Source organism: Triticum urartu, chromosome 1A (genome assembly GCF_056163025.1).
Source record: "Triticum urartu cultivar PI428250 chromosome 1A, HENAU_Tu73, whole genome shotgun sequence".
NCBI classification, from domain to species: domain Eukaryota; kingdom Viridiplantae; phylum Streptophyta; class Magnoliopsida; order Poales; family Poaceae; genus Triticum; species Triticum urartu.
Genome location: NC_141873.1, coordinates 545,973,649 through 545,996,402, shown reverse-complemented (window position 1 = coordinate 545,996,402; position 22,754 = coordinate 545,973,649). Strand labels below are relative to the sequence as shown.

Here is a 22,754-nt window from a genome sequence, read left to right as displayed (position 1 = left end):
AACATTGGGAACATTTGGGGTTCGCAAAAAAATTACAGCACAGTATAGAGATAGGGCAGCTGTTGAAGCACCATTTTTAGGCCCAAATGCCCTAAAAATAATCTTTAGGCAGCAGCACTATTATACATGATCTGTTCTATTAGAGATGACCAAAGCTACAAGCTCTTTTGTCTCCGGACGGGGGCCACCACAGCTCCTCCCTTCTCGAGAATCCCTAACTTCCCCTTCTCTTTTCCGTATCTTGTTCGTTCTGAAAACACGTCAAATTTTATTTTGATTTTGGTTTCAGCTGTACATGTTAGGAAAGATTTCATTGAAATTATTCGTTTGAAAATTTCCCAACTGCAGTAATTTCAAGTCCCATAGTTTGGTGCGTTCTAAAGCAGGCACCAGCCACCGTACCGGCGCATAAACCGGAGATGCCGCCTGTCAAGATCGGCGTGTCATCTGACAATTAGGCCACCATATCATTGGCACATCTCACCGGGTCCACGCATCGCCATATGTACGTGATATGCCAGCAGAGCACAATGACACGTACTCCCTCCGTTTTCAAATATAAGTCTTTTTAGAGATTCCAACAAATGACTACATACGAAGCAAAATGGATGAATCTACACTCTAAAATATGTCTACATACATCCGTATGTTGTAGTCTATTTAAAATGTCTAAAAAGACTTATATTTAGGAACGAAGAGAGTACATGATAGGCGCGGCAATGGGGGGTGCCACTTACCCTGGCGGAACATTTTTTAACAACAACACCAGTTGCCATGGCGAACCTTCATGTGCTACAGCGCCAACGGAATTGGCTTTGTCTCAGACAAAACATGCCACACGCACGGATGATCTTGATTGCAATTGTCTTCAAGAGTGGGTTGCCTGGTCACAGACAAAACACGCCACACGGTATTAGCTTTGTCTTAAGTTAAACTTGTTTATATAGAAAAAATATCAAAATTCACAATACCAAATCAATATAGATTTATGATGGAATATATTTTCATATTCCATATATTTGATAATGTAGATGTTGATATTTTTAATATAAATCTGGTTGAAGTTTATAAATTTTGACTTAAGACAAACTTGATATGCGGAATAAAAAGAAAAGAGTGAGTAATTAAACCCTTCGTTTCAAAATGAGTGGTGTGGTTTTAATTTAAATTTAAACTCATAACGTCTACTACCTCTATACCAAAATATAAGACGTTTTCGTAGGCTAAAAAGTCTACAAAAACATCTAATATTTTGATATGGAGGTAGTATTTTGGAACGGAGTAAGTTTAAACAAAGGTCATGTAGTGGTGGCACACTCATCAGTCACTCTATCCACCGGCATCCGTACTACTAGCATTTGATCGTCATGAGCCGGATCCCAGATCATTGCACACCGCCATCTATTTCTCCATCTACCGACCGCGGTACTACTCAACTATACAGCTTTGATCATCATGAGCCGATCCCGGATCATTGCATACCCCATCAATTTCTCTATCCACCGACAGCATTTCCGGCATCTAGTGCATGGGGTACCTTGGACAGTTGAGGCAGTAAACGCAACCAACCAGTGTGTGAGTGCACAGCATGTGAACGCCCTTGACGACGCCGTTCGGCAAGTCAAGATATTTTGTGGTTCTCCCATGAGAAAATATCAAACATTCTGGAGAGGTACTCCCATGTGTGCGTCATAGTCACCACCCAGCTCAGCTAGCCCTAGACTCCCCCGGCGAGAACAATTCAACCAGAATACAAACCACCAGCCAGGCACCCGGCCGGCGTAAGGAGACGGAGCCATGGCTGAGCTCGCGACGGGCGCCGTGAGCTCACTTCTGGTCGTCATCCGCAGCGAGGCGCTGCTACTGGGTGGCGTCCGGGACGACGTGCAGTTTATCAAGGAAGAGATGGAGAGCATGAAGAGCTTCCTGGCGCACCTGGCCAGGTCGGCCCCCTCCGGTGGCGAGCATGACGATCAGGTGCGCACCTGGATGAACCAGGTGCGGCTGCTCGCCCAAGACTGCAACAACTGCATCGACCTCTATCTGTATCGGAGGAACCCCGATATCCACCGTGCGAGAGGCGGCCTCCGAGGCTACCTCTGGTGGGTAACCTGGTTACTGCACAAGCTGGCTGCACGGCACCGCGCGGCCGAGCAGCTGCGCCAGCTCAAGGAACGGGCACGTGACGTTGGCGAGCGGCGGTTGAGGTACGGCGTGGAGGTCCCAGCCAAGTCAGGGGAGGGGCAATCACCTCCGACGGATGGGCTAGCGGCGGCGGCATCGTTGTCCACGGGGACTGCTGCACCTGGTGGCTATGCTGCTGGGGACGACGACAGTGAAGAAGACGTTGATGATCAACTCGTGGGGGCACTCACGACCGGCAATCATTCTAGCCGTCGGAGAGCCTTCATTGAGCCTCGCACATTGGACGACTACGTCAAGGCAAAGCTACGTGATTGGGTAGATGAAACTCCTACAGAAGCCGGCGAGACTTTGTCCGTCGTCCTTGTGGCACCGAACACTTATCAGGACCTTCTGGCTCTCATACAAGAATATTTGGTTTTTTCGTCGGATTCAGACCTTGACTCTCATCCCTCGGTTTTGCCGGTGGAGAACGGCTACGATCGCTTTGTCTTGGTTGACATCCCGGCCGTGCACCCAAAGTTTACGCGGCTACAACTCAAGGAAGTTCTCTTCTACATTCTGCACGAGCTCAGGCAAAGCACAAAAGGCAGAGTGGGGAAGAAGTATCTTGACCCTTTGGATGTTCATGTAAGAAGATTCCAAATTTACAATCAAATTCACAGTGAAAAGAAGAGGGCACTTGCTCTTCTCAAAATCAAGGAGAAGATCAAAAAGATGAAGATTTATGAAAAGCTTGACAAAATCAAAAGTGATATTCAAGGTCGACTACAGAGGGGCGACAAACTACCACAGCTGCAGGGTGAGTTTCACCAGCTGCACCTAGACGTACTCCTTCAGCTGCTGCTCCAGGCAGCTGTTGCTGCTTCTCAACAAGACCAAGGGACGAACAATGACATGCAAATGTTACCAGACTGGGACAACATCAACAATAACATCATCGTCAAGAAGCTTAAGGAGCATATGGAGGAGGGGGTCGGAGGAGGAGGAGGGGAAATCGGAAGTCAGCAGACGACATGGATTCACCTCGATGAGGTACAATATGCACACATCCTGTGGAAGCTGTTCTCCAAGGGCTGCTCCAGCAGCAAGCCCCTGCAGGCTCAAGACACATGGTCGGACAAGCAAGCTACAAAGACCACAACAGCGGACAAGCAAGCTACAAAGACCACAACTGCTGAATTGGGTGAGGATCAAATCAAACCAATGATCCACAATGCAAAGGAAGGCACCTTACAGGAGCTGCAGAAAGGCGAGTATGACAAGAGTGAAGGGACAGCTGAATCTGGTAGTGTTCCGGATCAAAACCCAGAAACTGTTTCTGAAAAATTCGGTCAGATGATGGAGAAATTAAAGCAGGAGTTCAAAGAGCAGCTCAAGATCAAAGGTCTCGTGGACGAGATTAAACATAACTTGGAATATATTTCGGACAGGAATTGTTATGAATGTCCCCTGTTTATCCTCAGAGTTGATGAGCTGATGGATATTTCCACATGGGAGGGTACCAGAAATGCTTTGAGCCTGCTAAACTGCAGCGCCGATTTAATGATGGTCACCACCACAAATGACGTCCATCTGGCTAGAGAATATTGCTATCCACGGTGGGAACCTATAGCTATAGACTATTCTCTTGCTGGCCTCTACCATGATACAGTGCTCCAGCTTACTAGCCAGCAGAAGAATAAAGACAACTACAACCCCCAAATTTTTCATGATATCTTGTCCGAGTGTGAGCCACATGAATTCTGCATGAAGATCTTCACTCATGCTTTGTATGCTAACCCCAACAGGAGCAATGAGGAGTTACTCAAGCTGCACAGCACCTTGCAGGCTTTGCCAAAATCATTCAACAGCATCACTAAGGTGATGTTCAAGTTCTCTTACAACGATCTGCCTAAAGAATACAAGTCCTGCCTACTGTACCTAGCTATCTTCTCTATGGGACACAAGATCAGGCGGTCAACCTTGATTGGACGGTGGATTGCAGAAGGGCTGACATCCAATGAAGATTGGCTCAGTTCTGTGCGTCAGGCCAACCGATGTTTTGACACACTCATTGACCGGTGCCTCATTGATCCTGCTGATATTGGTGCTGCAGGAAATGTCAAGAGCTGTGTCGTAGGTGATCTTTTTCATGGATTCATTACCACCATCGCCAGAAAACAACACATCGTGGAGACACGGCTGTCACATCACTTGGCTCGCCACTTCTCCATTTTCAACGATCTCCAGCTCCGTGGCTCTGATAGAATTGATAAATTCTTCCAGGGGCTCTCTGAATCATCTCGAGTATCCCTGCTCAAGGTGCTCGATCTAGAAGGTTGTCAGTGCTTTGGGAAGAACCGGCAGTACTTCAAGGACATCTGCAGCAAGATGTTACTTCTCAAGTATCTAAGCCTCAGGAGAACAGATATTACCGAGCTACCTAGTGAAATCAACAACCTCCGTGAGCTAGAGGTATTGGATATCCGAGAAACCAATGTGCCTCCACATGCAACAGCAAATATCCTGCTATTGAAGCTGAAGCGTCTGCTTGCTGGTCACATTGATCTGAATGCAAGCAAGTTTGGCTCTAGTGGTCGGGTTCCTCGTAGGATTGGCAAAATGGTAAACATGGAGGTCCTATCTAATGTCCAGGCCAAGCATAGTCATGATTTAAAAGATATTGGAAAGCTATGGCAGCTGAGGAAGCTAGGTGTGGTTATTGATGATAAGGATAGCCACCTCAGGAATTTGCTTCAGACAATCATGACCTCCATGAGTCCCTCCGTTCTCTGACAATCACTGCTAGTGTGCTGGTAGCCACACCATGCGAGGGTACTCCTTCCAGTGCAGAGTTACCAAATGGCATTGGCTCTCTCTTAGAAAACCAACCCAAGATGCTTGAGAGTCTAAGCATCAGGGGAATCAGTCTAAATCCATTGTTCATAAAAGGTGACAACAACAAACTTGCCAAGGTAACTCTTAGGAGCACCCTGCTGAGCCAAGATGATCTGAAAGTCCTTGCTGAGCTGCCAAAGTTACGGTGTGTCAGGCTCCAGCATATTACATGCATCGAGCCCGTGCTCAACTTCAAGAAGGGTGAATTCAGATGCCTCAAGTACCTTCTTGTTGAGGACTCGGACTTGACTATCACTTTTGAGCATGGAGCAGCATGTGAGCTCGAGAAGATGGTTTTGTCTTTCAGCAAAGGTTCTATTTCTGGAGTTGACAGGCTTCCAAACTTGAAAGAGCTTGAGTTGAATGACAGCTTCTGCGGAAGGCTACTATCATCATTTGGCAATGTCTCACAAATAGCCAAGCTGACTCTTCGTGGTACATTGCTAGAGCAAGACGCTCTACAAATACTCGCCAAGAAACCAAATCTACGATGTCTCGTGCTCTTGAACGAGTCTTTTGGTGGAATACAGAACGAGATTACATTAAAAGATGAGTTCTTATGGCTCAACCTTCTTGTTGTTGACTGCTCGGCCATCACCAGGATCGTCTTCACCAGTGGATCTGCTCCTAGGCTCGAGAAGATTGTCTGGTCATCTTTCACGTCCCTCTTTGGTATCCACAAACTTCCCAGTTTGAAGGAGCTTGAGTTCAACGGTGGCCAAGTCCCCGATGAGGTGAGAGAGGGCATCAAAAAGCATAAAAACAAGCTTAGCCTTAAATTTATGGGCCAGAAACTTTAAGGCTGAGCAAAAGGAGATGAACAAGAGGACGATGATGATGCTGCAAGATTCTCTTTCTGCTGGAAAGAAACAGGTTCGACGCTGGAAGGGCCTCTTCTCCTTTGATCCCATAGTGTGGTTTGCATGTGCTAGTGTGGATTGCAATCTGTTCTGCTTGTATGTTAATTTCTTGCTGCTGTACAACTAAGTATGTGTGTTTACTTTCTCCACATGGATGCCTTGTGACTCTGACTGGGCATACATGGTCGTATCTATGCTTGGATTTGAATTTGTGTGGCTTTCCTCTGTATCGAACATCATATGTATTCACGTAATAAGTGCAATGTTTGTGCACACATTTGACTTCTTATTAATGTAAAGTGTGATTTCAGTATGTTTTGATTGGGTTCTGCAACTCGAAGATGAATTGGTGGGTGTGAAGATACAGTTACCTGTAAATGTAATGCAGGCATCTGTTGCTTCAGATCAGCTGAGTAGCTGTTGCACTAATGCCTGCCTTAGGTACTTGAAGCAGAGGTTTATGCAGATTTAAGCATGTGCGATCCACGATCTGTCTGCATCTTCTGATTGCCGGGTTGGCATTAGCACCCCAGGAAGAATCGAAATTGGTTTCAGCTGTATGTTGGCGTGCATTTGGTAGCTTGTGTTGTTTGCTGGTGGAAAAGCCAGTATTGTTCAGAAAGTTAATAATGGAATTGGTGATTTGGCCACCTCCATGGGTGACCTGCAAGGTGTTTAAGGTGCTAGAAGTTCCTCAGTTCCTCTGCTTCTAGGATAGGATACGTGCATATAAAATCCAGTCACCCAATTTTCATTCCTGAGATCAAAACCTGACCGTGGAACTAATTAACAACAGAAGTACAGCAGTTCAGAAAAAAGAAATTGTAATGTGCAAAGGAGCACTAGCACCTACCAATCAATCCATTGGAAATGTGCAAACACACGCAGCAATCACGGCTGTACACTTCCTCATGTAGTAGGAAATCAAATCGAGGCACGAGACCTGCAGAAACAGAAGCACACATATTAGGCGTATATCCCATGGAAAAAAATTAGCAGGAAAATGTAATGCCTGCTGTGCTCTTATTCCTCTTGAGATCAGCATATCGGAAGGAGTTGGAGGAGGCACAATACGTGCCCCATCTTCTCCTACCTTGGAAAGTCCGTGGCCGACGACGAGCAGATAAACACGACACCGACGGCGGCTTGTCCTTCCTCTCCGTTGGTGCCGCGCGATCTTGTCGATTTCGATTGGGGCCGCGAAGGAGGGGCAGAACCAGCAATGGCAAGGGGAACCGGAGGCCGCGGCGACGGCGCAGTCGCGTCTGGCGGCAGCCGCCGCCCGTGGCCGAAAGAGAAAGAGAGAGAGAATGGTGTGTGGTGTGACGGTGGCGGCGTCACGGCGTGCATACGGATGAGACGAGGAAGTGCATTTTCCTCCATTGGGCGGTTTATTCATAACTTTGCTCCCCAAATAATTCATTTTTATCTTATCTAAAAAAATGAATTTTTATATTTAGGAAATAATTCACATTTTCTATTTAGCTCTTATAACAAAATTTTGGCTTAATCCAGTAGAAATAGGCCTCGAAAAACCATTTCCTACCTAGCTGCCGGTGACTAGGCAAGGCAGTACGGAACCGGATCCTCTAACATAGCGAAGGAAAGTCACCGTGCTACAGTGCTAGTCTAATGTAAAATGAAGAAGGAAAGTTAGGGACGGTTAGTAGATAGTTAGGAGGTTGTTTAGTGTTGATATTTACTGTAGATATAAATATTTTAAAATAATTTTATTTCACCATTAATTTGTTTGTATGTAATTACTATAAATATACGCAGTAGATCATCGATTTGGAAATTAATTTAAATCATTTTAACCTTAATCATGTGGATAGAAAGAAGGAAAGTTAGGGTACTGTAGCTTCTCTAACTTTTCTTCTCAATGTTAGAGGATCCGGTTCCAGACAGTACCGGTGAGGTTGAGATCCTCTAACTTAATCAACTGAATTTGTGGTTTGTGACATGTGTGCCGCACAACAAACTGCCTCACATGTTAGTCACCCAAAATCATATACCTTATCTCGGATAATATTTTTTCACATCGGCCATGTTCCGAAGGACGCGAGTACCTGCATCGAGCATCTTTTTTGACTCCACTTCATGCCTACATTGAGGAGGTTGCATTGGCAATGGCAGCTCCCACTGGGCACAAGATCCTAAAACCCTTTCTGTCCAATGCAATTAAGTTCTAATCTTAAGCTTAAATCATCTTCGATGACTTTACTTTGCAACAAAACTACCCATGTTGGATCAATTGGTCATAGAAAAACATTTGGTCATTAAATTTAAGTCTGCTATGGAATGAAGCACAGTGGTCAATGAAAAGATGGGATATGAGAGGAACATTAGTGCTCATGTAACATGATCGTGGAATTTCTCGTCTTCCGCCCGCACAACGCACAGGCATTGTTCTAGTCATAGTATAATGCAACAATGACACGTATGTAGGTAACACTTTTATGTTGGAAGAAACGCATGATTAGTCTTTGGATCTGTATCCATGCCGGTCGAGCAAACACGACACGCAGGGGGTATAACTGTGTCCTATGAGTTCTTTATATGTCACTCGATCAAAGAAAGGCCTCAAGGAACGCAAATAACAGCGGCGGCCGCAAGTAGCAGCGACAACAAGCGGCGGCATGCATCGACGGTGGCTTAGCTCGTGCTGCGTCCGTGAGCTAACTAGCTCCGGGTAGCCGCGGTACGCACAGGAGCTAGCTAGGTCTGGCTGTGTCCATCCATGAGTTGCCCGCGGTGCATGGAAGCTAGCTAGCTCCGCCCGCCCAAGGAGCAACAGTGGAGGCAACAGTCGTCGCCCGTCTGAGAGCACCAGCAGCAAGGAGCAAAGCGTAGCCAGTGAAAGAGCGGACATCAGCAGTGGCTGGCCGCGGCCGGCGCTAGAGCACGGGCCTCGAGGCGCTGCTCGACGATGGTGGCCATGTCCACCACGGAGAGCGCCATGAATGAGCTCGGATGCGTGCTATGGCCGCTTCCAAACACGACCGACGTAAAGGGACTCGATTGCTTTTTTTTTTGAAATTAACAAGGATCCGATTGCTTTTTTTACGAAATTTAAAGGGACTAGATTGCCTTTTTAGGGAGATATAGGAGGACCAAGAAGATAGACACTGACGTGTGGGCCAACTCTGTCATAATCAAGTTTAAACGAGTCGAATTGGCTCTTTTCAGACCTGGTAGTTTTTAGTCAAGAATTAGTGAGAAAATGATAGTTTTCGGTACAAATTTGTAAAGTGGTAGTTTATAGACACAATTTCACGAATTGTGGTAATTTTTTGTTAAATACTCATATACATGTGAGGTATAGAACAAAAGAATGATGTTTGTACTAATTGTTTTTGCATGGTAATGATGTTTGTACTAGTCAATAGCTATATTCACTCGCAAGAAAAGTCAATAGCTGTATTCTACCTCTGACAACGTCATTTATCGCAACAGTGGAGGCAACAGTCATCGCCAGCCTGAGAGCACCAGCAGCAAGGAGCAAAGCGCAGCCAGCGAAAGAGCGGACATCAGCAGTGGCTGGCCGCGGCTGGCGCTAGAGCACGGGCCTCGAGGCGCTGCTCGATGATGATGGCCATGTCCACCACGGAGAGCGCCATGAATGAGCTCGGATGCGTGCTATGGCCGCTTCCAAACACGACCGATGTAAAGGGACTCGATTGCTTTTTTTTGAAATTAACAAGGATCCGATTGCTTTTTTTACGAAATTTAAAGGGACTAGATTGCCTTTTTAGGGAGATATAGGAGGACCAAGAAGATAGACACTGACGTGTGGGCCAACTCTGTCATAATCATGTTTAAACGAGTCGAATTGGCTCTTTTCAGACTTGGTAGTTTTTAGTCAAGGATTATTGAGAAAATGATAGTTTTCGGTACAAATTTGTAAAGTGGTAGTTTATAGACACAATTTCACGAATTCTGGTAATTTTTTGTTAAATACTCATATACATGTGAGGTATAGAACAAAAGAATGATGTTTGTACTAATTGTTTTTGCATGGTAATGATGTTTGTACTAGTCAATAGCTATATTCACTCGCAAGAAAAGTCAATAGCTGTATTCTACCTCTGACAACGTCATTTATCGCAACAGTGGAGGCAACAGTCGTCGCCCGCCTGAGAGCACCAGCAGCAAGGAGCAAAGCGCAGCCAGTGAAAGAGCGGACATCAGCAGTGGCTGGCCGCGGCCGGCGCTAGAGCACGGGCCTCGAGGCGCTGCTCGACGATGGTGGCCATGTCCACCACGGAGAGCGCCATGAATGAGCTCGGATGCGTGCTATGGCCGCTTCCAAACATGACCGACGTAAAGGGACTCGATTGCTTTTTTTTTTGAAATTAACAAGGATCCGATTGCTTTTTTTACGAAATTTAAAGGGACTAGATTGCCTTTTTAGGGAGATATAGGAGGACCAAGAAGATAGACACTGACGTGTGGGCCAACTCTGTCATAATCAAGTTTAAACGAGTCGAATTGGCTCTTTTCAGACCTGGTAGTTTTTAGTCAAGAATTAGTGAGAAAATGATAGTTTTCGGTACAAATTTGTAAAGTGGTAGTTTATAGACACAATTTCACGAATTGTGGTAATTTTTTGTTAAATACTCATATACATGTGAGGTATAGAACAAAAGAATGATGTTTCTACTAATTGTTTTTGCATGGTAATGATGTTTGTACTAGTCAATAGCTATATTCACTCGCAAGAAAAGTCAATAGCTGTATTCTACCTCTGACAACGTCATTTATCGCAACAGTGGAGGCAACAGTCATCGCCAGCCTGAGAGCACCAGCAGCAAGGAGCAAAGCGCAGCCAGCGAAAGAGCGGACATCAGCAGTGGCTGGCCGCGGCTGGCGCTAGAGCACGGGCCTCGAGGCGCTGCTCGATGATGATGGCCATGTCCACCACGGAGAGCGCCATGAATGAGCTCGGATGCGTGCTATGGCCGCTTCCAAACACGACCGATGTAAAGGGACTCGATTGCTTTTTTTTGAAATTAACAAGGATCCGATTGCTTTTTTTACGAAATTTAAAGGGACTAGATTGCCTTTTTAGGGAGATATAGGAGGACCAAGAAGATAGACACTGACGTGTGGGCCAACTCTGTCATAATCATGTTTAAACGAGTCGAATTGGCTCTTTTCAGACTTGGTAGTTTTTAGTCAAGGATTATTGAGAAAATGATAGTTTTCGGTACAAATTTGTAAAGTGGTAGTTTATAGACACAATTTCACGAATTCTGGTAATTTTTTGTTAAATACTCATATACATGTGAGGTATAGAACAAAAGAATGATGTTTGTACTAATTGTTTTTGCATGGTAATGATGTTTGTACTAGTCAATAGCTATATTCACTCGCAAGAAAAGTCAATAGCTGTATTCTACCTCTGACAACGTCATTTATCGCAACAGTGGAGGCAACAGTCGTCGCCCGCCTGAGAGCACCAGCAGCAAGGAGCAAAGCGCAGCCAGTGAAAGAGCGGACATCAGCAGTGGCTGGCCGCGGCCGGCGCTAGAGCACGGGCCTCGAGGCGCTGCTCGACGATGGTGGCCATGTCCACCACGGAGAGCGCCATGAATGAGCTCGGATGCGTGCTATGGCCGCTTCCAAACATGACCGACGTAAAGGGACTCGATTGCTTTTTTTTTTGAAATTAACAAGGATCCGATTGCTTTTTTTACGAAATTTAAAGGGACTAGATTGCCTTTTTAGGGAGATATAGGAGGACCAAGAAGATAGACACTGACGTGTGGGCCAACTCTGTCATAATCAAGTTTAAACGAGTCGAATTGGCTCTTTTCAGACCTGGTAGTTTTTAGTCAAGAATTAGTGAGAAAATGATAGTTTTCGGTACAAATTTGTAAAGTGGTAGTTTATAGACACAATTTCACGAATTGTGGTAATTTTTTGTTAAATACTCATATACATGTGAGATATAGAACAAAAGAATGATGTTTGTACTAATTATTTTTGTATAGTAATGATGTTTGTACTAATCAATAACTATATTCACTCGCAAGAAAAGTCAATAATTGTTTCGTCGTTCGCGTAGCACTACTCATCTATAAAGGTGGGAGTGATTTTTGAAACGAATACTCCTATTTCGGGTCCCACGCCCGTATCGCTGCTCCTCTCCTGCGCCGCTGGATCTTCTCCTTCCTCCCACTTAGGTGCGCCGCCGGCCCTCTTCCTCCCTCTCTGCTGCGCCGCCGGCCCTCTCCCTAGCTTCAGCTCGTGCGCGCCGCGGGCCCCTCCCTTGCTCCATCTGCTGCACAGCCGACCCTCTCCCTCGCTCCACATCGGCCCTCTTCCTCCCTCCCTTTCTTGCTGCCTCTCCTGCGCCACCAGCCCTCTCTTCCATGGATCTGCGTGGACGGCTTATTCATCTCATCCTCTCTCGATCTACAGGATACAAGGGGAAGAAGGCAGGGGTCTAGGTGCTACTCCGGCGCGGCGGCACACCCATCTCTCTTCAAGGTACAAATCCCTCTTCCTCTCCCCTTGTATATGCTGCTGTCCAGTACTTCTTTTTTTTTGGCTCATATTGCTGCTGTCTAGTACATCTTTTTGTTCAAATTGCTCTTGTCCAGTACATCTTTGCAATATGTGGTGATGTGTAATAATTTTGATAGCATGCATCAATTGTAGATGGTCAAGAAGATGAACAAAAGAAAAAGGATGGTTAGGGGAGCTGCTGTTTTTGTCACACTTGCTGCAATTGCAGTCATTGTTCGAGCTATAATAAGGAAGAGAAGACCATGTATTACATATGTCACACATAAGGATTAAGAAACTTACAATTCTTTTCGGGGTGTACTGATTAATGCCAATGATCCAAAATTTGATCTTTTTTTTTGTTCTTTAGCTTGGTCCGCCCAGCAATTTGTTTGTAGCTCCGCCACTGCTGAGACCCCTACGTTCCCAGCCACGCCTCGCCCACTCGCGCTGTGTGTGCCTCGGAGATGGCCGGCGCGTCATTTTTCGATCGGATGGTTTCCCAGCTTCGGTCGACATCCAAGTGAGGAAAACCTCCACATCCCTCAATCCTACCTTTTAGTTCTATTTCCATACATCTTGGCCTGTATGTTTTTCAGCAGAACATATAGATTCCACTTCAGGTGATTTGACCCTTTTTATTTTGGAAAATAGCATGCTTGCATAGACCGAGTACAGCGAAAGTGGCGTCATTCATCTCATTAATCCCATTTTGGAAGTGATACATGGTCTCTTTAGCATGCCAAGTATTCCAGTACAACTGGTGATAGATGGTATGCTGAAGAGTGCAAAACTAATAGTAAAATGTTAGTGCTCATGCATTTACACTATTTAGATTGTTGAAGAAGTTGAACATGTCATCTTAATCTTAGATGGTGGTTCGTGACTATTTCAATTAGGCAAGATGAATTCTATTGTCACTTGTAGGCATTCTCTTAGTGTATAATTAATTTATTATTGACAAGACAGCTTTGGATTAATCCTGTTACTGAGATATAGAAAAGATGTAACATATGTGGATAGAATATCTTCGGATATGTAGGGTATGTAGTGCGATGTGTGCAACAAACTCATTACATCCTTTGTATATCTCTCTAATTCTGTTTTTGTCTTCAGCATGAACGAACTAAACCTTCCCTTGAGACTTTATTCACCAGTGCGTGCAAGCAGTTTTTGTTTATGAATATCATTGCTCTAAAGACGGTTATAAAACCTGTAGCTTGTTGATTGCACTAACTCCGGAAGTCATTGTTTGCACACTGTCTGGCAGGCATTGTTCGCTCTCCCAGCTTTACAAATAGTAGAATTTAACTCATTTCCCGTTTTTTGGCTGTATCACTATTTTATTATGTTTGAATCATCTTGTTGTTGAAGGTACTACACTGGATATCCTAAGGATCTAGGGCCATCAAGAATCATACCGTTCACATCAGAGCGTCAGTTTGTGCAGCTATTACATGAAGGACGGCCTGTAGTTGTGGCCTTTACCATTAAGTATGTTAGTCTCATGTTTTTTGTTCAGAAACACAAGAATAGTTAAGTTGTCCTATGTCAATAGCTTTGCACATGCTTACAACAGTAATGAAATTGCTTTTGTAGGTGCACTTATACACAGCATCTTGACAAAGTACTGGAGGAAGCTGCTGCTACATTTTATCCTCATATAAAGTTTGTTCGGGTAAGCCACTACTCTTATTACGCCTCAAAAAATATCTCATAAGTATTTTCGGGTCACTTATAAGATGATGAGTTATTTTGAAAACTTCAATGCACTCTGCTTTTTCTGTTCAAATTATCATGGCTTGCTATTATGGAACATTGTAAAGGTTGGTTTGCTGTCTTAACTGCATGTTAAAATTCAAAACCTTGAAGTTAGTCCTATCTGATTTAATTTGTAGACACCTAACATAATACTACCTTTGGCGATGATCGCAAGATTAATCTAATTCAGCATGCATTATGAAGTTCACCAATTTCAGTCTTCTGTTGAGCTTCAGGCACATGTGTGGAAGCTCTTTGTTTTGCGAATGCATCTTTGATGATCTTTTCTATCCTTTTCTTTCACCTGCAAGAGAAGCAGCTCTATGGGAAGATTAGATGTGTGAATAGTTGCACTTGTCTTTTCTAAAAAATAGTTGTACTTTTATTATTTTGTCAATTGTAGATATTATGATGTACAAAGATACGATCAATTAGTCACAGGATAGTTTACTTGGCTGCCTGTCAAATCAGACTTGTCACTTTTGATTTCCTTCTCATTTGGATGCTTTTAACTTGGGTAATATCATGATACACTATGCTTCAAATTTGTGGCTTCTTGCTTGCCATCTATACAAATTGCGACTGCTGCCATCCTGTTTGCCTTTAGTCTCGAACTGATAGGAATTATTATTTTGTTCTATGTTGTCAGGTGGAATGCCCAAAGTATCCTGGGTTTTGCCTCACGAGGCAAAAGACTGAGTATCCATTTCTTGAAGTATTTTACAACCCAGAACAGGTTATGATTGTTTACTTTACCTTACATCGGTTAACACATGTTGCCACTTCTTTACTTTGAATTATGTGCCACTTACATTTTTGTCAACAATCTTGATTCTTGATCTTATATTTCTTTTCTTAATCTTTGTGGCTAAAGAATTATAAGTTTCTTAATCCTTAGGTGTGCTAATGGCTGGAGAATCGTTAAAGGGTCCAACTTCTTTCTGCATGTTACCTTTAGCATTGGAAGTCATATGCCCTACTTTGAGGGAAATTTCGAGAACAGTTTCTGTATTATGTGCCCTCATGGTCCTCGTAAGAGTGGAAGAGTGAAGCACATATTGCATTGCGGTCTGATTTGCATCCACGATTACAACACTACACTGCTCCAATATTTGCGCAATTTAATTCCTGGTATACCAGAGAAGCACTTATCTTCTTTTGGGGGAGAGTAGACTAGGTTTTCAGGAAATGTGTGTATTATGTGGCTCAAATCTAGAGATTTGTCGTGTTCTTTGTCAGACCAGGGATTAGTGTTCTCATTTGCATCTCATTTCCGTACTGGAGAAGGATCTGCTCTGCTAACTTGCTCAAGTATGGTCGGTTTGTTCTTTGTTGAGCGTGAATGGCGTCAGTACCGTTTCTAGTTATTACTTGCGTAGCCGTGGTTAATGTGTTCCCATTATTATTTCATGGCTAGGCATCTGCACCGTTTCCCCAGAATGAATTTGGTTTCAATTCCTTTCTTTCTTTCTTCCTTATTTACTTGCTCATCGTGTTATCTGCACCTACACATGAATGTGCTTTTATTGTCAATTTTATCCTGGTAATAGCATGCTCTGCATTTTTTCAGGCTGCTAACCCAGGTAAGATCGTGGATCCGAGCATCACGAAATACTCCGCAAAAGTCCTACCTGTAAGCAATGCCCTGAAGCATCCTTTGAAAATATTCATGCATGAGCAATTCATTCATTAGTCACTTGCTTGTCAAGTCTAATGCTGTATAGAGGTTCGGTTCATAGTTTCCAGGTTGAGCTGATGTGATGCTATTTCCTTGTGTGCATGCAGTTCAACTATGACCAGAGCGTGTATGGATTTCGAGAGTATTTTAAGAAGTATGGGTTCAAGTATTCCGAAGCAAACTAGGTTTGTCATGGTGAAGCCCTGCAGAGTCAGCCAGTCCAACTCCAACTGGTTTGAATTTACTTTCAGCCTGTACTAACAGTGATACTGCATTCTTAAGAATCAGCACCCCCTGCATACTGGGCTGGCTCTGCCTTGGCAAATGGTTGGAAAAATGGCCAAGCTGTTAGCTAGGTTTCCAGTATGCTCAAGATTGTAGTAGAATTTCTGGATGTTGCATGTTGTTCTTTGTCAAATCTCTGAACTGCATTTTCAGACTCGCTATTAATAAAATATATTCTGCGGCTCACTATCTCATGCGCAGAAATTCTCCTTACTCCCTCCGTGCGGACGGACTTAGTTGACACTCAAACAACGGATGTATCTAGATCAAGAGTAGCAAACTATGTGCTTCTTAATTAGCATTGCTGAGGAGTTTGCAAACTGTGCATTAAGAACGACGAACGAACTTTGAATCAGAAAACCTGGTAAAATTAGGCTGCACTTTCTTAGTGTGTAACTGTACCAATCTGTATCCAAGCCGAACAGCAAACAGTTCCTCAAAAAAAAAGTGCCATCCGAGCAGATCAATGTTAGCATAATATCCATTAACAAGGAGCAGAGCAATTTCTGTTCTAAATGACCTAGAAATATCCACCAGCTTTAACAAATTTTATAATAAATAGGTATATTATATTGGTTATTTGTCACTCTTTTCGCTTGCATGTAATCTTGGGCAGCTCGGAGAACACCGGCGAGTAATTAGGGGTGAACGGTTTGAGCTGCGAGATGTGTAAGATGTGGTGAATCCTCCTATACGGAATGGGTATGGATAGACGAGGAAGTGCATTTAGGAAATTTTGCTTAATCCTGGACGGTTTATTAATAATTTTGCTCCCCAAATAATTCACTTTTATTTAAAAAATAATTCACATATTTAGGCCTTAACACAAATTTGGCTCAATCTTGTAGAAATAGGGAATTGAAATATAATCTCCTGTCTCGTTGCCCGTGACTTGGCAGGGCAGTGCTGGTGAGGTTGAGATCCTCGACTTGATCACCTGAATTTGTGGTTTGTGACATATGGGTCGCACAAGAAGCTGTCCCATATGTTACTCACCCTAAAATCATATACCATACGTCGGAGAATATTTTCCACATTGGCCGTGTTCTCAAGGACGCGGGTATTACCCGCACCGAGCATCTACATTGACGCTACATCATGCCTACATCAAGGAGGCGTGAGACCTCACATCAACTCTGGCAATGGCAGCTCCCACTAAGCATAAAATCCTAAAACCCTTTCTGTCCAATGCAATTAAGTTCTAATCTTAGGCTTAAATCATCTTTGACAACTCCACTTTCAAGGAAAACTGCCCGTGTTGGATGAATTGGTCGTAAAAAAAATTGATCATTAAAACTTAAGTCTGCTAGGGAATCACAAGGTCGACAAAAAGAGAGAGGAACTTCAGCACTCGTGTAACATGATCATTGTATTCCTCGCCTTCTGCTCGTAGAACGCAAGGCCATTGTTGTCATAGTATAATGCAAAAATCACACGTATGTAGGTAACACTTTTATGTTGGAAGAAACGCATGCATGTTTAGCCTTTGGATTTGTACCCATGCCGGTCAAGCCAACACGACATGCAGGGGCTAACTGTGACCCGTGAGTTATTTATGCCACTCAAAGAAAGGCCTGAGGAAATACAGATATACATGGACAGATTTAGAACAAAAGAATGGCGTTTGTACTCTCACTAAGCAATTTACTCCCGAATATACATACAATCAGACATCCATCAGGTCAACACACATATAATCATCACTGCTTCATCAACAAGCATAATAATAATCTAACAACACCATGATATTACACAGATGAGACGAACCGAATTACTCGTGGCACACGTTTGAAACCCATCACAGCAGGACATGACAAGTAGAGAATCCAATGCAAGACCACTACCGACCGCGACATGAGCACACCGTTGCACCTCACTCACTTCTTAAGCACACTGCGACACAATAAAAACAGCATGGAGCAAAACCATTAGAAAGGTCAAACAGGGCAGTGTGATTTAAACAAGATGGATGTGGTAACCATCAAGCAAGCGAGTAAAGAAATATGAGGTAATACTATATCTTTCATTCATCGGCTGGTCCAAATTCAGGCTAGTTAAAAAGTGAAGGAGAATGTCCACTGGAGTGGTTGCTTGGCAAAGGAAGTTACTTACTTGTAAAGGTAGGCAGCGATACCAAGTATGATACAGAGCAGGATAATGTCGACGCAGAAGTTGCGACTGGATCTCATCTGACAACAATCCAAAGAGAAACATGCATGCATGAGCTCACCAATCTACCAAAGCATCAGCCAAGGAAAGTACAGAGAGAAGAGTGAACTTTTACCTGAAGAATGGTCTGCTTTAGCCTCACGTTGGTATTCTTCAGATCTGCATTGGCTCTATCCACCTGCATTTATCGTTTTATCAGACATTAAGCATTGCCGAGACGCCTGTCAGAAGAAATATCAAAAATGACAGCGGCCAAAGAACTGACCTTGTCATCCATTTCATCCATCAAGGGAACTTGCCTATCCAATTCCTGATGATCACAACAATTAGTATGTTACACATAATCAGCGTATAACTCGAAAAGAAGCACAGGACGCAACCTCATTCATATCCGATGCCATGTTCTTCAGAGTTGCCAGCCCTTCACCAATAACATCCAAACCTTCATCCTGCAGAATATCATTGCAAAAAACAAGGTCTGGTTAGTATCCAGTGGAAGCACAAAACGAACAGAAGAAAAACATTAGATTGGTGAATCAAAACCTTACCTGCTTCATTCTACGCATCTCATATTCCTGACGAAATTTATTTGATTCTTCAGTCCCCTTAAAGTACTCATCATCAAAGTTTCCATCTGTGTGTGCCGTGGCAAGAGAAAACTAAAAGGTTCAGCTCGTGACCCTCAGGAGGATAAGAGTAAATTTAAGAAGGGCATCTAACAGGCCATGCCAGAGATGATGAGGAAACAGGCACAATGTACATCGCTCAACCAACTTTATGCATGGTGGAATGCATGTTCAGTTCAAATTTATAATGCCAACATATTTTGTCCATCTAATGCTAATATAGAAAGCAGAGTTGTGTGCTAAAACAATGAAGGAACATGTGCACATGGAAATTGAAATTGGCCTAATTTGGCACAGAACAATGTTAACCTTAAGATGAGGATACACTCACAGCAACTAGATGAACATTTATATAAAACAACAAGCTTAATTTTAGAATCCCTCAGAAAGGAGAACTATTTTTTACAGCAGCATGATAAATCATGAATTAAGCTAATGCACGCAAAATGAAGCTGCTTAGTGTAGATCTGAACATGCAATGCACAAGGGGAAAAGGGAACTTGGCCAGATCATTCCAAAGCCAATGCATAACGATGACTTAGGTGATACCATAAATAATTATCACTAACCAGAAGTAGAGTCGAACTTGACGCCTCCACCAGGACGGGATCCTGAGGCTCCCCAACCTCCATTTTTCTTTGTCGCACTAGAACTACCATCCGGTATTGATTGAATTCTATCAGGCAAGGCGGCAACCAGATCACTACGGGTAGCAAGTTCCTCCTTTGTGAGCCCTTTGACCTGTTACAACAAATGCAGAAAATAGTCAGATTTTTTCTCTAAGGAAAACACAAAAATTTTGCGTCTCAATGCAGAACAACATCGGAACTAATATTGCCAAATTCTAAATGGATTGTTTATCAAAAACTAATTAAATCAAATGGGCAAAGTACATGCTATCCAAACTATGCAGAACAAAACATTGAATAATATGGAGGCAGGTGCTAGAAGAAATTGAAAGTAGAAAAAACAAGTGTAAAAGTAAAACCACGACCAAATAGTTTGCTCAGTGCTCAACTGCTCATGCATATCCTCTCATATACTAGCGCAGAGATATGCATGACCAAGGAAAGCATGTTACCAAACTCAATATATGCAGCTAATATGCATATCAAGTCAATACTCAATGTTACTTAAATGCTAAGTTGAACAAAAAAAGGATGGGACAAGGTAAGGCGTACTTAAGCTCCCAAGACAACAGCAGCAATAGATAGAATTGTTTGATATCAACAATAGCACGCTTGTCTAGTTCAAATAAATAGCTATGCATTTGAAAGAAAAGGCAAGCAGCAGAAGATAATGTTGAGACTCCATATTGTTTATACTGGTCATATGCAAAAGAACTGGGCATTGATGTAAATAAGTCTAGGCATCATCTATACTAACAACTAAATGGAAGTACATTGCAACATACAAGACCTTCAATTTCTCCAACATATGCTTAGAATTCCATCTATATAATCAGCATATAAACAACACCCTACCAATCCTATAAAATCATAAACATACTTTCCCACAAATTCTGCAAAAAATACCAGTCCCATCGATTCTAAACTGCACCAGGTGATCCAGCAAATCACCTCGCTGACACAGAAATTGCTTCATTTTTTCCGTTGACATTCAACAACCGCGCACCCTAAATTTAGGCAGTCTCCTTCAAGGTAAGCTGGCCTCTTTTGCTGCCAGTAAACAACATGGATAGCGAGTCCTAGCGGCCACAGAAGAAGCAGATCTAGCGGGTCAGCGCAGAGATGATCGGACGAACCTTCTTGAGCGCGAGGCGCTGCAGCTTGGGCAGGTCCTCCTCGAGGAGCTTGGCCTTGGCGCGGCGGATCTCGGCGTTGAGCGCGACGACCGTGGCCCGGTTCTTCTCCTGCCTCGCCGCCTCCGCTTTCTGCAACAGCAACAACCCTATCAGATTCAGATCGCCGCGCGGGGCAACGCGCGCCCGGTGGAGCACGAGCGGGGGGAGCGAGAGTAGGCGCGGGGTACCTCCACGCACTGGGAGATCTCGGCGTCGACGGAGCCGTAGAGGCGGGCGAAGGGGTCCTCGCCGGCGACGTTGGCGCCGTTGAGCTTCTCGGCGTCGTACTTGTCGTACTTCTGGCAGATGGCGTCCACCCGCGTGAGGATGTCGATCACCGTCATCGCCGCGGCCCGATCTCCGCCCGCTCCGACGAGATCGAGGGGAGGATTGCGGAGGAAGGGAGAGGGGAGAGCAACCGCCTAGCTGCCGGCCGCTGGGGAGGAAGACGGAACTGGACGGGGAAAGGGAGGAGACGGAGCCTTCCGTGGTCGGTCAGAGACTGGGTGGGTCGCACAGCCTGGCCGTGGCCGGCCGGGCCTAGGAGGCTAGGCTGGCTCGGTCTGGGTTGGGCTCGGCCCGTTTGGGCCGAGTGGGTAGCATGTGTCGGGCTTTTTTTTTTTTTTTTTGCTTTCGAGTTTTGTGTTTGTCACGGTGAGTCGGTGACGAACGGGTTAGCCGCCATGGCTTGACTTCATGTCTTTCCCCGATTTAAATTCTTTTATTGTTTACTTCGTGTCCTTCTAAGTCAGAGTGTTCTCACTATCAAAAGAAAGCCAGAGTGTTCTCTCTATATAAGAACTGGGACTTCTGTTTTTTACTTAAGGCAAATTTAATGTCATGTCACCTACTACCTACCAAGGAAACCATATTCCATTTCACGTTTCATCTCCAGAGAGTAAGGAGCATGTTTTGAGTTGCGTGTTTTGATTGTTGATCATGGGAGGGAGTGAGCGAGCAGGCATGAAGGGGTGCCCACTCACTCACGTAACAGGAAAACAAAGACCGTGTTGTGATATGGCCGCTGAATTCAGCTGCTAACAACGGGGCTTTGTCATCATCGGTGTTGATGGAGATGAATGTGTAGTTGTCAAAATTTAGGGCGGGGCTGGTGTTCGCGGCAAAAGAGTCTAGGCGGGCCTTTAACTTGGCGATCTAGGCAATGTTAGCATGCAGGATGATCAACATGTTGGCGGTGTACCAAAGGACGGAGCACAACATGTACAACTGTCAAATTTCAGGGTGAGGCCAGTGCTCCCAGCAAAAGACTCTAGGAGGGCCTTTAACTTGGTGAACCAGGTAATATTAGCATGAAGGATTATCAACTTGTCAACGGTGTATTGGACAATGAAGCACGACATGTGCACTTGTCAATTTTTAGGGTGAGGCCAGTGCTCGCAGTGAAAACACTCTAGGAGGGCCTTTAACTTGGTGAACCAGGTAATATTAGCATGAAGGATTGTCAACTTGTCAACGGTGTATTGGACGACGAAGCACGACATGTGCACTTGTCAAATTTTAAGGTGAGGTGAGTGCTCGCAGCGAAACACCCTAGGAGGGCCTTTAACTTGGTGAACTATGCAATGTTAGCATGAAGGATTATCAACTTGTCAACGTGTATTGGACGACAAAGCACGACATGTACATTTGTCAATTTTTAGGGTGAGGCCAGTGCTCGCAGCGAAACACTCTAGGAGGGCCTTTAACTTGGTGAACCAGGCAATATCAGCATGAAGGATTATCAACATGTCTGTAGTGTATTGGACGATGAAACACGACATGTGCAGTTGCCAAATATAGGGTGAGGCTAGTGCTCGAAGTGGAAGACTCTAGGAAGGCCTTTAACTTGATGAACTAGGCAATGTTAGCATGAAGGATTATCAACATGTCAATGGTGTATTGGACGACGAAGCACGACATGTGCAGCTGTCAAATTTTAAGGTGAGGTCAATGCTCGTGGCTTAAGACTCTAGGATGGCCTTTAACTTGGCGGGCTAGGCAATGTTAGCATGAAGGATTATCAACTTGCCGGCGAT

At 44.1% G+C, this 22,754-nt stretch overlaps 2 protein-coding genes, 1 long non-coding RNA gene and 1 pseudogene across 6 annotated transcripts; 2 read left to right on the top strand and 2 right to left on the bottom strand.

The window, feature by feature from the left end:
* Positions 1 to 531: 531 nt before the first annotated feature.
* On the bottom strand, positions 532 to 7,193 carry LOC125528142 (uncharacterized). Its single transcript, XR_007292329.2, has 3 exons — positions 6,976 to 7,193; positions 6,736 to 6,825; positions 532 to 883 (listed from the first exon to the last, which is right to left on the bottom strand). It is a non-coding gene; the product is annotated as an uncharacterized LOC125528142 (long non-coding RNA).
* On the top strand, positions 1,665 to 6,638 carry LOC125528132 (uncharacterized; annotated as a pseudogene).
* Positions 7,194 to 11,976: 4,783 nt separating the features above from the next.
* LOC125528109 (uncharacterized) lies at positions 11,977 to 16,305 on the top strand. 3 transcript variants are annotated; one of them, XM_048692623.2, is made up of 9 exons: positions 11,977 to 12,070; positions 12,309 to 12,377; positions 12,549 to 12,660; positions 12,766 to 12,918; positions 13,770 to 13,889; positions 13,995 to 14,073; positions 14,806 to 14,892; positions 15,727 to 15,789; positions 15,942 to 16,305. In XM_048692623.2, the coding sequence occupies exons 4-9, from the start codon at positions 12,863 to 12,865 to the stop codon at positions 16,017 to 16,019; spliced, it is 483 nt and encodes a 160-aa protein (XP_048548580.1). In that variant the 5' UTR covers positions 11,977 to 12,070; positions 12,309 to 12,377; positions 12,549 to 12,660; positions 12,766 to 12,862; the 3' UTR covers positions 16,020 to 16,305. The 3 variants fall into 3 exon arrangements, with proteins under 3 accessions (XP_048548580.1, XP_048548586.1, XP_087386742.1); XM_048692629.2 differs by lacking the exon at positions 12,549 to 12,660; XM_087530616.1 differs by having other exon boundaries at positions 12,533 to 12,918.
* A 1,417-nt stretch (positions 16,306 to 17,722) lies between these two features.
* Positions 17,723 to 21,229, bottom strand: SYP71 (syntaxin of plants 71). Of its 2 annotated transcripts, XM_048692612.2 has the most exons (9): positions 20,907 to 21,228; positions 20,680 to 20,808; positions 19,484 to 19,655; positions 18,837 to 18,922; positions 18,669 to 18,737; positions 18,554 to 18,598; positions 18,404 to 18,466; positions 18,232 to 18,308; positions 17,723 to 18,012 (listed from the first exon to the last, which is right to left on the bottom strand). In XM_048692612.2, the coding sequence occupies exons 1-9, from the start codon at positions 21,060 to 21,062 to the stop codon at positions 17,997 to 17,999; spliced, it is 813 nt and encodes a 270-aa protein (XP_048548569.1). In that variant the 5' UTR covers positions 21,063 to 21,228; the 3' UTR covers positions 17,723 to 17,996. The 2 variants fall into 2 exon arrangements, with proteins under 2 accessions (XP_048548569.1, XP_087386735.1); XM_087530609.1 differs by lacking the exon at positions 17,723 to 18,012 and having other exon boundaries at positions 18,228 to 18,308; positions 20,907 to 21,229.
* Between the last annotated feature and the right edge of the window lie 1,525 nt (positions 21,230 to 22,754).

Coding starts and splice junctions, on each gene's coding strand:
- LOC125528109 (XM_048692629.2), top strand. CDS start 12,863: ATGGCCGGCGCGTCATTTTTCGATCGGATGGTTTCCCAGCTTCGGTCG. Junction 13,890..13,994: donor GTTGTGGCCTTTACCATTAA/GTATGTTAGTCT, acceptor TTGCTTTTGTAG/GTGCACTTATACACAGCATC. Junction 14,074..14,805: donor CTCATATAAAGTTTGTTCGG/GTAAGCCACTAC, acceptor CTATGTTGTCAG/GTGGAATGCCCAAAGTATCC.
- SYP71 (XM_048692612.2), bottom strand. CDS start 21,062: ATGACGGTGATCGACATCCTCACGCGGGTGGACGCCATCTGCCAGAAG. Junction 19,656..20,679: donor AGCGCCTCGCGCTCAAGAAG/GTTCGTCCGATC, acceptor TTGTTGTAACAG/GTCAAAGGGCTCACAAAGGA. Junction 18,923..19,483: donor CAAGTTCGACTCTACTTCTG/GTTAGTGATAAT, acceptor CGGCACACACAG/ATGGAAACTTTGATGATGAG.